The 12,888-nt window shown below is 40.7% G+C and overlaps 1 protein-coding gene across 2 annotated transcripts in view; it reads right to left on the reverse strand.

Annotated features, from left to right (window-relative positions):
* SLC25A26 (solute carrier family 25 member 26) overlaps positions 1-12,888 on the reverse strand; it is a 166,930-nt gene that overhangs the window by 115,756 nt on the left and 38,286 nt on the right. For both annotated transcript variants that reach the window (XM_054551905.1, XM_009238824.4), the window contains 2 exons: positions 7,747-7,851; positions 6,506-6,553 (listed from right to left, as the gene is read on the reverse strand). In XM_054551905.1, the coding sequence (XP_054407880.1) occupies positions 6,506-6,553; positions 7,747-7,851 (153 nt within the window). The remainder of the gene's footprint in view (positions 1-6,505; positions 6,554-7,746; positions 7,852-12,888) is intronic.

Consider the following 12,888-nt stretch of genomic DNA (forward strand, 5'->3'; position numbering starts at 1 on the left):
AAACCCAGTGGCTGTTTTCAAGAGGACTTATATGCTATCTGGAAAGATAAGGAACAACCCAACTATAAGGACAAACTGAAAGAGAACAAGGTAAATCAAAGAAAACAATTTCACACAAACATACACAGAGACAGATACACAGCACTGATACAAGAAGGGAGAAAATTCTCCCTTATGAGATAGGACTATTTTTTTTCTCTTTTACAATCATGATAAGCAGGAAATAGTATATAGAGCCTTAAGGACAGTAAAGATGCAACAGAAGTTCTGGCGATAGTTCCATTTTTCAGTGGAAAACATCCAAGTGGTGCAATCTCCGTAAGAATAAGCCAAAAATGAACAATCATGGAATTTTCCGAACACACTTCCATTAGGAATCTTGATCAGCTCAATCATCAATTAGGGTAACTTTACTTTTTATACCAATATGCTGTTTTTCCTACATAAGTAGCCAGTGAATATAAAATCAACTGCAGGTTGCAATTTTTTTACTATTATAGAGATGCCTCTCAATAAGACATTTGGATACAACACTCTCATTATAGCTGAAGAGCTTTACAAGCAGTAACAGTTGTCTGGCCTCTCATTCAAACACAGCAATTGTTAGTCATCAACATGTCTGAATGCAGACAGCTCAAGGTTGCATCCCTGTTAAAGAACCTAACAACCTAAAGGCAGGTTTAATTTCCGAATCTCCTAGCACGCTATACTGCTATTATAGCCGCCTTTTAGAACTGCTGTAAAGGTATAAAGGTATAAACGAGAAGAGTCTATGCAAAGTTCCTAGCACAAATGGACAAACCTGGACTCAGATTAAGTAAACTTGTCAGGAGCAGATGGCTGGTAAGGGACAGAGCTGCATTCCACACTTAGGTGTTTTATCAGTCCATCTCACACTGCTATAAAGACACTACCTGAGACTGAGTAATTTATAAAGGAAAGAGGTTTGGCTCACAGTTCGCATGACTGGGGAGCCTCAGGCAACTTACAATCATGGCAGAAGGCAAAGGGAAAGCAAGACATATCTCACATGGCAGAATGAGAGAGAGAGCACAAAGGGGGAACTGCCAAACACTTTTAAAACCATCAGCTCTTGTGAGAACTCTCTCAGTCTCATGAGAAGACCATGAGGGAAACCACCCATCCAATCACCTCCCATCAGGTCCCTCCCCTGCCACATGGGGATTACAATTCAAGATGAGATTTAGGTGGGGACACAAAGCCAAACCATATCAGATGTCCTTCACTGTTAACGCTCTTTCAGTTACCAGAGTACTAATCATCCTAGTTTACATTTCCTGAGCACATACTGTGTGACAGGCACTACAGAAAGCACTTTCCCTGGATCCCCTCATTTAATCCTCACAAGAATTTGGGGAAGTTTCAAATCATCAGTTCACAGGAAAGTAAATAAAACTGTTCTCAGATATATGTTACTATATCCAGTCTTACTTGTAATTAAAATTAGAACTACAATGACACCATGTTTTTTCTTTAAGACTGCTAGTCCATAGGTGAGGCAGGGGAAAACGGAAAGCTCCTACATTGTTGGCAAGTGTCAATTGGTACTTCCCTAAACGGCAATTTGGCATTATCTACCAAAATTACAAATGCCCATACCTTTCATGAAGTAATTCTACTTTTGGTATGTAACCTGCAAACATTCAACCATGTATAAAATGACACAGGAACAGTATCATTCACTGCAGCATGTCTGTAATGTCCACCAACTGGGAAATGTTAAATAAACAATGGTTTGTTTATACAATGGACTACTGTGCAATCATTATAAAAGACAGTGCTCTTAATGAAGTGATATAAATGATCTCCAAAATAAAGTAGGTTAGAAAGCAGCAACAAAAAATACAGAAGATCTAGGACAGAGTGTCTCTGGAAAAACACTAACGAGACTTATATAACATGAGTGTTTGGGGGAAAGGCACTGAGTAGGCAGACAGCAGAACTGGGAAGGAGACTTTGGAGGGCAGTCCTTGATGCTTGATCCCTGAAGGTTCCCGTTTCCAGCCACTGGATTTAGGGGAATCCCCACTGCCTAACATGGATATTAAGGGAAAACAAGTCTGAAAAGCTGCTATATCCACTTTTGAATAAACTACTAAGAGTGATGATTTTTGCACCTAAAGACTGGGGGCTTCAATGAACTTACTGAACAGATTGAATTACTTGTTTGGCGTGCTTGACTGCTTGCAGCAAAACTAGGGTGGGGAGAATAACCCTCACCTATCTCAAATCTCTTTACTAGCATCTACCGAAAAGAAACCAGGAGTTATTTGTTATTAAAATGGCTACATCTTGCCATTGGGACAGCTCCAACCAGCTTCTCACCTTCAGGTTTCTGCAGACAGGAGTCAGATACCAGCAATTTATCCTCCAGACTCCAGGGGACACATGTCAGGCTCTTTCAAGGGCTTTTCCCAAATTCTCCACTCCAGTCCCTGGCAAACAGCTGAGGGCAAGAGGTTCAACTTCTCCTCCAGGCAAATACCCCACTTCGCGCTCTCTTGAAGGCCCTCCCTTGGCTTGCACTCTCTTCTATGGTCATGAAAACCCCAATTCTGCTTCAATAAGCAAGGTACACACATGTACTTTCACACCCTTGTGGCTTTGCTCTTGCTGTTCTATCTGCCTATAACCTTAACTACTTCTAACTGCCACTCCTTCAACAACTAAGAATCATTTTATGCTAACTGAGCACCACTCAAGCATTGCTTTGTCTGTAACCCCAGTTGCATCTTGTACATACTTATCATTACAGGGCTTATGACACTGCACTGTAAAGTGTCTACTTCCCTGTTTGTTTCCCCGCCAGAAAGTGAATCCTTCAGGGCAGAGGTATTCCTTGTAGTGCCCCAAGACCCAGTAGGCACTCCAAAAAGGACAGCTGAATGAAATTTGTGGACAAAAGACATCTGCTAAGTTTAACTAATTCCCACTTCTTTTGAAACAATCTGCTTTACTCTGCTTTCTTCCTCTATAAAAAGTCCTTCTAATTCACGTCCAAGAGTATGAGGCTGCTCTCCATAAAATTTTCAGGCCAATAGCATCTCAAATCATCCTGGTTATGAAAGCATCTATGATTTTGCTCCCCACTTTCATCTTACTGCAGTAATATCACTGCACCAGCATGCTTGACCGTATCTCATTTGGCAAAGATCATGAGAAAAATGAACACTGAAAGGATGAGGTAGTGTAATCTGCTGACCTTGCTTCGACTCCATTTAAAATTCACAGTAACTAAAATAATTTCAGAGAATGTAAGGGATAAGCATGCAATCTCCACAAACATCAAATGCAGTTAAAAAAAAAAAGTGTGACAACATTCGCACAATCTAAAGAACACAGAATCTATCTTATAATGCATGGACTCAAACTTCAATCTCATTCTAATGGGCAACTGCTAGGGAGATAAAACCAGTTTAAAGAAAAAATTGCATACAGAATAAATGTATACGTTTCCAGGTGATTCTCACTAAGGTTTTGATGTATTCTCTTATTGAAACAACAAACACGCTCTTGGCAAAAAGATTTTATATTGGTGCCAGAATAAAGTAAGAATCTAAACTATTTATAATGCATAAAATTCTGCTTAAAGCAGATCTATCAGTTCTTATTTTTCTCATTTTGAGAAGAAACTATGTTTCATTCGGCAATAATTCTCTCATTCTATCACAGAATCTGTACAAAAGCCATACCTCAACTAAAATCAACTCTGAAGGATCTTTTATAAATACGCATGATGCAGAAGACCTCAATTAAATTTCCAACAAAACGCTGCCATTTTGAGTAAACAAAGTCATCTCAGTAAGGTCACACTACTTTCAAGGACTGCAGGCTAGAAATTAATTACTAGCATGACATATGTCAAAACAAATTTTTTAAAGAACAGAATGCAATTGCGACCATGTGTTTTATCTGTTTGTACGTAAAACCAGTATTCTCTGGCATGTAAATATATTCATTTATTCAGCATCTCTCAGAAAAATAAAAAAGCCTTATTGCCTCTCTTTTTCCTGCACCCAGGTGAAATATGAGTAAGTAACACATGTTTAGTGAGTCAGAAACTAAGTACAGAGTGAATACACAGCATGGGTGCTATTTCTGAAAGGCACAAGTCATCTCCACACAATTAACTAATTTTGAAACATTAAGTTTGCCTTAAAAAGAAGTTCTTCAAAGATCTACACTAACTAGGTTGCTAACCTGTGAAAACCAAAGCTTTAAGTCACATGTAACAGTGTTGGTATGTCATAAAGAAGACTGTAATCTCTAGTTAAAAACAAAAAACTACCTGAGAATAAAATGAGGGATTTCAATGAATTTCAGTATTCGGTCAAATATGGCAATATTTAACTATTATGTTTCAGTATACCAGAACCTCCAAATAGAAAACGCAGATGCAGAGCAGATGTATGCAGGTTCTCACTTATATTTTAACAGAAAATTGTGTCCCAAACCAGACTTCTCTTATATCTCTCCTATCTGAAAACGAACTTTTGAACTTCAAGATAGTCTCTTCTACGTGAAACAAAGATTACAACATGCTTCTCTTTATTTTTTTTCTTTTTTGAGACAGGGTCTGTCTGTCACCCAGGCTGGAATGCAGTGGCACAATCACAGCTCACTGAAGCCTCGACCTCCCAGGCTCAAGCAGTCCTCCCACCTCGGCCTCCCAAGTAGCTGGGATTACAGGCACCACCATGCCCAGATAGTTTTCGTATGTTATAGAGACAGGGTCTCACAATGTTGCCCAGGCTGGTCTTAAACTCCTAGGCTCAAACAAACCACCCACCTCCACCTACCAAAATGCTGGGATTACAGGCTTGAGTCACCATGCCTGGCCTATACCATGTTCTTGCAGTAAAATACTGAAACTACTTAGTGACGGTAAACTTTTGCTCTTTCAACCAAACAGAACAAAAGAAAATTTCCCATGTGTTGAATCACAGAAATTTAGAGTTAGAAGGCAAAGAGAGGTGAAGTGGCTTCCCCTGGGGTACACTGCTCTGTGAATCACCTGCAGTGCCAGGACTCCAGTCCAGACTGAACTTCCCAGCTCATCATATTTTGTTACCAAGAAGCCAAGGGCTCACTGCCTGATACAGACTTCTGAGACATCCACCTCTTAAAAAAGAGGTCCCCAACCTTTTTCGCACCAGGGACAGGTTTTGTGGAAGACAATTTTTCCATGGACCAGTGGTGGGGTGGGTGGTTTCAGGATGAAACTGTTCCACCTAAGATGTTCCACCTCCAATCATCATGCATTAGATTCTCATAAGGAGCACACAACCTAAATCCCTCGCATGCACAGTTCACAATAGGGTTCGTGCTCCTATGAGAATCTAATGCTGCTGCTGATCTGACAGGAGGCAGAGCTCAGGTGGTAATGCTCACTCACCTGTTGCTCACCTCCTGCTGTGCAGCTTAGTTCCTAACAGGCCACAGACTAGTACCAGGCCACGGACCAGTACCAGTCCACGGCCCTGGGGTTGGGGTCCCTGTCTTAGAATGCTTATTTTATTACCAATTTTTCATTAGTTCCTCAAAATTCAGTAATAATATCTTACCCTTAGTAGTTATTTCTTTTTTTTTTTTGGAGACAGAGTCGCTCTTGTTGCCCTGTTGCCCAGGCTGGAATCCAGTGGCACGATGTTGGCTCACTGCAACCTCCACCTCCCAAGTTCAAGCAGTTCTCCTGCCTCAGCCTGCTGAGTAACTGGGATTACAGGTGCCCACCACTCAGCTAATTTTTATATTTTTAGTAGAGATGGGGTTTTGTCATGTTGGCCAGGTTGGTTTCAAACTCACCTCAGGTGATCTTTCTGCCTCGGCCTCCCAAACTGCTGGGATTACAGGCGTGAGCCACCACGCCTGGCCTGAAGTTACTTCTTAATACTTCAACTATAAGAGGCCAGGCGCGGCGACTCACGCCTGTAATCCCAGCACTTTGGGAGACCGAGGCGGGAGGATCACGAGGTCAGGAGATTGAGACCATCCTGGCTATCATGGTGAAACCCCGTCTCTACTAAAAATACAAAAAATTAGCTGTGCATGCTGGTGGGCACCTGTGGTCCCAGCTACTCGGGAGGCTGAGGCAGGAGAATGGCGTGGACCCGGGAGGCGGAGGTTGCAGTAAGCCGAGATCGCACCACTGCACTCCAGCCTGGGCGACAGAGCGAGACTGCATTTCAAAAAAAAAAAAAAAAAAAACTTCAACTATAAGAGACATTTAGCCACCCTAGAATAACAAGTCAGTTACATCATGGGTCATTCTGACCACTGAAATTGCTCTTCCTGCAAACCCATTCTACTCATTCTTTTAAATATAAAAACTCAGAAAACTTAACAGAAGAGTGACGATACTTTCCCTTTTTGATTTTTTAAACCAAGTTTCTCCAAATATATTTCTAATTGTTAAGTAGTATAAATTTACTGAACAAAGGACATCATTCTTTTGTACTTCAATATTGGAAAGTAAGTGACTTACCTCTCTTAAAACTGTGCTTTTATAGCCTTGATACAACCCTTGGATACCCTGAAACAAACACACAGCCAAGAGTTCAGAAAGAATGGCAGAGATTTCTGAAGGACATTCGGTATACAGCAGATCTACCTGCTCTTGTATGAGTTCTAGAACATTCACAATTGCCACACTTCTATAAGAGGATAATGATTCTAAACTGTCCTAAGGTACATAACTATACCTTATAAAACTTATATACCTCTATAACTAGCTCCTAAGGGAGCTCAGATTAGCTGTTTGAAATAGGAACACCTCTAACAATAAAACTGACTACATATTTACTTAGTTTTAGTTGCTGTTATTCTACTAAATATTAATTATATAGTACTTAATTACTGTAACATGTCTTCTCTTGAAAAGAACATTTGAGATGCTTTAAATACATTTCCAAAAGCAAATGCATACAAATGCCGATTATCCTTTTGTATAAAAACAGAATTATATTTATAGCCTCAAACATCAGAAATTCATTCATAATCTCTCAAAGTAGTGGTCAATATTTCCAGACAACCCTGGATTAACCATCCACATAGTTCAACGGGGAAGTTATACTAGCTTCATCTCATTTGTACAATTAGATATTCAATGTCTCCTCACCTAGGTAACAGACCATTACAAATAACTTTTCTAAAATCAAGACTCATTGAAAATTTCCATGTGATTGATTCACATGTCTTTTTAAAAAAAGGCTTCTATAAAAACTATAAAGGAAAGCAGCTAAATGCTCTCTAGTCACATGGCCAGGAAGAATAATTTCTGACTGACAGCTCCAAATGCATCAGTAAAAGAAGCTACATTTTGGTATAAACGTTATGACACTGGTCACTGTTATCAGTCCAGTACTAAATCTCTTCCATGGACCTAAAATACTATAGTGATGTTTTAATATAATATCTTTCTTCATTTTACATATTTAAAATTTGTTTCACATCTGATTCCAGAAGAACTGCAGGAAGATTACAATTCAGGACACATATACTGTAGAGACACTCAATGTTATGCTTAGAAATTTGAAAAACATGTAAATGAAAATATTCAAAAACCAATAAAAGACAAAGATAATCTTAGCAAAAAATTACTTTAACTGGACATTAAATTTAGCTCTAAAGTTTTCTCTAAGGCTCTTAGGATGAAATCCACAGTGTTCATATTAGCTACTATAAAATCTTAATAAAGAAAAGAAGAGCTTAAAAAACCCATCTCACCTCTTCATATAAGATGTTAGAGAAAATCTGAAATGTTCTTGTAGAAGCAGATACCTGTGCCCTCTGCTTAACCACTTCAGATGGAACTCGAATCAGGCAGGCAACCTAAAAGACAAATTTAATTATATCCTAAAAGGTAAATAACTGCTATAAAAATTGAAATTTTTTGGTAAGCAAAAATTGTAGTAAAAAGGTATAATATGTAGGCTTACTGCAAGATGTCAAAAAGTTTCGGTTTTTTTTAACCTAAAACTCCTGGACCCTTAAAGCATGTACGTTGTTTTGTCAGCCCAGAACCTTTTCTGGCTTGTCCTGTACAGATCCTCCCACCTCCCGCCAGATGTTCCAAGAACATCTGTCTATAAGCCTCCCAATAGCAAGAAGCACATTTACTCATTTCGAATCCCCAACGCCCAGAACTGCAACTGGCACATGACATTTCAAACATGTGTAATGAAAGATGAACCAGAGGAACCTCTGCTTTACTGGAAGTAATGCATACATCCGTACAGGCAAGCTGACCATCAGCTGGTACCCACCCTTCCACCCCTCACCAACTCCAGCCCCTAGACCTCTTGATCACGCAGCAACTGAAAAGGGACTCCCAGCACTCTCATACACTCTCCTCCAGCATTCCAGCAGACGTGGGTCATCCTCACAGCTACCGGCCAATATATGATTCTAATATCACCCTTGGTGACATGCTGAGGCCGGGTATATGTCATCTCAAATGCACACTGCCAGGATTTTACCTTACCCTATATAAAGGTAATTTACTTATTTTCAGAAATAGAAACAATAAAGAATTAGTCAAACCCAAAGGAACTCTGCCCACAAAAGGAAAGAAGGCAAGGTTGGAGAAAGGGTGGCAAGGTACAGGGAGGGAGATGTGTAAAAATATTTTAAACATTTTAATGAAATGTATTTAAGCCTCTATGCACCTAGCAGTCTGCAAATATACAAACTTTTTCTGCAACTTAGATTTCACATATGTAACCTTGAACACGAAAGTTATGGCACTCGGGAGGCCGAGACAGGAAGGTCGCTTGAGCCCAGGAGTTCAAGACTAGCCTGCAAGAAATGTAAGAAAACCATTCCACCAAATAGAGTACACAACTCAAAGAGGTTTGTCTTTTATGATCCGTATTCTCCTGATTCCTAATCAGAGATCAGTACTCAGTTTGGATATCACATAAGGCTTTTACTGTCCAAAATTAAATGGCTCTAAGGCAAGGCTCTACAGCAAATGTATAATGTAAAAGACCAAATAGGAAATATTTTACAGTTTGCAAGCCACATGGTCTCTGTCACAATTGTTCAACTACGCTGTTTTAGCACAAAAGCAGCTATACATAATAATATATAAATTAATACTTTGCCTATGTTCCAATAAAACTATATTTACAAAAACAGGTGACAGCTTGCCAACTCCTACTCTAAGGGAATTAGCCTTGGCAAGAGCAGACTGGGCACAGAACAGATATAAGCCCCAGCACCCCATGACAAGTGGGACAAAGACACCATGTGATGTGATTTTAGATGTCATGAAGTCAGCTAACACGGGCATATTGCCTCTAAAGCTAGGAAGTAACAATGCTTCATACCGATGCATTACAACAAAGGGTATGGTTATGGTAACAAAGGATTCATTACCTGAAGTTATTTTTCTACCAAAACAGACAAGATTTACAAAACAATATCATCTGATTTCCATTTCTTCATTCACTGAACATTTGAATGCTTCTTATGTACAAAGCTGTCTGTAATTCGGGCCAACATATTTTTCCACCCAGTCTCCCTTCAAACTTACCTAATTCAGTTCAAGAAATACATATGGAGCCAGATACTACACAAGCCACTCCATGATAAGACTAAGATGATGCCCTGGCCTCAAAGAACCCACAAATACATATAAATAATTTCAATAATATATGGCCAAAAGGGGGGTGGGGCGCATGGACAAAGATTATGGGAAATGCGGAGGAGGGGTATTTAGTCCAACGCCCAGATTCAGAGAAACTGCCCAAGATTACACCATTACAGAACCTTCCGGATGAGCCAGAATGAGCTGGCAAGAAAGGTGGAAAGGGCACAGTGGGAAGAGCGAACAATAAAAGAAAGTACACAAATACAAAAGCAGGGTGTTCAGGGGAATCAGCGGCAGTCCCACCAACACAGTATTCCAAAGCTGGCAGCCGCCCACACCATTCCGTATTACCAAAGCAGCAAGTGCAAGGTCAGGAGTAATGACAAGTAACACTGGACAGACAAGGCCCTGTATACCATGCTAAGGGGCTGAAACTTCATTCCATAGTCAGTGGGAACACTTGAAAAAGCTGAAGCAGAGGAATGATGTGTGCTTAGGGAGATCACCCTGGCTGCAGTGCACAGGACAGCTGGAGGGTGGGGAGGAAGGCAAGAAGCAAAGGGGGACCACGAGCCAGAAGGCAGGAGATGGGTTACGAGATTGCTATAGCAGTTCTATAAAAGATGTCTGGAAATGAATATGGCTCAGAGAAGGTCAAATCTGAGGAAAAAGGAGTAAAATGCACCGGACCTGGTCACTGACAGGAGGTTAAGGAGTGAAGAAGTAGGGAGACAGTAAGATGCTTCTGTTTGTGGTTTGGATAATAGGCATATGGTGGTCCCAAAACATGAGATTAGCAGTCCAGGGAAGAAGAAGCGGGGTAAGTTCAGACTAGGCAATGCTGAGTTGAAGTCTGGGGGACAGGTAAGGGGCCATGTCCAGCCAAGAAATGAATATATGGCTATAAAACTAGAAAGTAACTTTTTCTGGGCTGCGAATACAGATATGGAAGTCATCAGCATACAGGTGATTGCTAAAACCAGATAGTAACACCCAAAGAGAGAACCAAAAAGGAAGATCAAAAGCCAATAATGGAACCCTGGGAACATCAATTTCTAAAGGGCAAGCAACAGTGGAAGGGGGTACATAATGTTACAGGGCACACCTGCCTTCTCTGGCTGCCCAGCTTCCGACTCTCACGTGTTGGGGGCTTCCCAGTTAGGAAAAACAAAGGGAGTCAGTCTCTCCCCTCCTGCCCTGGCAGGAGGACCACAATCAGGTGAGTTAGGTCTGGCTAATCAAACACTCCTGTCCAGGGGTCTGATTCTAGAGCTATGCTGGCAAATATGCAGGCCACTAGCCCATGCGGCTACGGAGCACTTGAAAAGTGGCTAGTACAATTGAGATGTTCTGTAAGTGTTAAATGACAGATTTTGAAAACTTGGCATAAAAAATTAATGTAAAATATCCTGTTAATAATTTTAAAAAAAAAAGAAAAGGAAAGAAAAGAAAAAAGAGAGAGATGAGGTCTCACTATGTTGCCCAGGCTGGCCCTGAACTCCTGGGCTCAGGCGATTCTCCCACCTTGGCCTCCTGAGTAGGTGGGTGCCACCATGCCCAATTAATAATTATTTTACATTAATTATACACTGAAATCTAAATACCATGGATGTGTTTGGTTTAATAAAATGTTATTAAAATTCATCCCAGCAGATGTTTTCACCTTTTTTAATGTGGCTATTAGAAAATATAAAATTTCACCTGCATCTTACATTATATCTCCATTGAACAGTGCTGTTTGGAGCAACTGGGAGAGCTGAACATTCATTTACAGAAATAATTGCTTTTTTAGATGCAAGTACCAGGACCATGACTACAAATGACATTAAGTCACTTAAGTTATTTGGTGACAGGCAGTTCAAATTTTAGTCCAGAACTTCAAAGTGAACAAGACGTCGGGTTCTTCCTATCCTTCTGTCCAGCCACCCAGCTTCCTGGCTTCTCATCCTTGGGCATCCTGACTCTCAGACAAAATACAGCTTTTATGTCCTCCAGCACCACCTCATCACACAACAGAGTTGAAGGCAAGAAGAACAGGCCTCCTCCCTTTTCTCAGATTTCCCCCGCAGACATCTCCTTGCATGTGTTGGCCAGAGTTGTGTGACGTGGCAACCCCTTGTTAGGGAGGTGGAAGATATCTAGATCTAGCAAAGCGTTAGGAACATGAGACACAAACCAAATCAGTATTCTGTGGGCAAAGGAGAAGTGGAAGGCAACAGTGTCTGCCAATCTTCCAAAAAATATTCTTCATTCCATAAGTTAGCCAGGATCAGTGTTGATGGCAAGCAACCAAGCACCCTACTTGATGTGCAAGGGGGCCAGAAGCCTCAAATGGAGATTGGCAGAGCAACGCATCAAGAGTCTCGAGCAGCGCACATATGAGGGTTTACAGAGTTCACCGGTATTGCTTCCATAGAGTGGCTGGGGTGGGAGATCCATTACGGTCAATTCATAAGGGATTGAGGGAGATAAGCAAGTATAGACTACTGTCGTGCCAAGGTGGCTAGGTGTTAGGAGATGGATTCAGAGTTAAGAGGGCCACAGGGTCAAGGAACAGTGTGGTTTTAAGACAGTCAATATTTGCACATACGATGGGGGAAAGTGCTATCAGCAAGAGAAAGGCTGATAATGTAGGAAAGAAGTGAAATAATACATGAAGACCCCACAGGAAATGAAAGAAGGTAGAGTCAGAGGCCCGAGCCCATGCCTCTCTGTCTATGACTACCTCCCTTTACCAGGCCCATCCCTCAGCCTCGGGGTCACTCCTGCATCAAATCTGGATCTTTGGTTCAGGGCTCAACTCCAGAGAGGAAAGAGCAGTGGTCTGGCTGAGGGTCTGCAGCCCTAGACTGTGGCCCCAGTTCTGCAAGTGAATTCCCGAGTGTTTCCCTGGCCTTCCAGAGTCTTTTTTTTTTTTAATTCATTTTAAAATGAAGAAAATTGACAAATAATAATGTATATATTTATACAATTAGATGCACATATGTATAATTTTTCTTACTTGACTTGGACCAGAAATCTTTATGGTATCTTTTTAGGTCCTTATTTCTATAATTCTTAATTTTCCAAAATTATACCTTATCTAACCTCAAAAGATTCCCTCCCTCTGTATTCTTAATTCCCAAATAAGCTTTCTTATCTGACGTTTTTTACTTACTAACTTACACCATACAGTTTGTGAAATATATTTCCTCTTCTACTAAACTGTAAGCACCCTGAGAGCAAGAAGATGGTATGCACCAAACTTACTAATCAGCTGGTGTATTATTTTATGT

The sequence above is a fragment of the Pongo abelii genome, chromosome 2 (genome assembly GCF_028885655.2).
Source record: "Pongo abelii isolate AG06213 chromosome 2, NHGRI_mPonAbe1-v2.0_pri, whole genome shotgun sequence".
Taxonomy (NCBI): Eukaryota; Metazoa; Chordata; class Mammalia; order Primates; family Hominidae; genus Pongo; species Pongo abelii.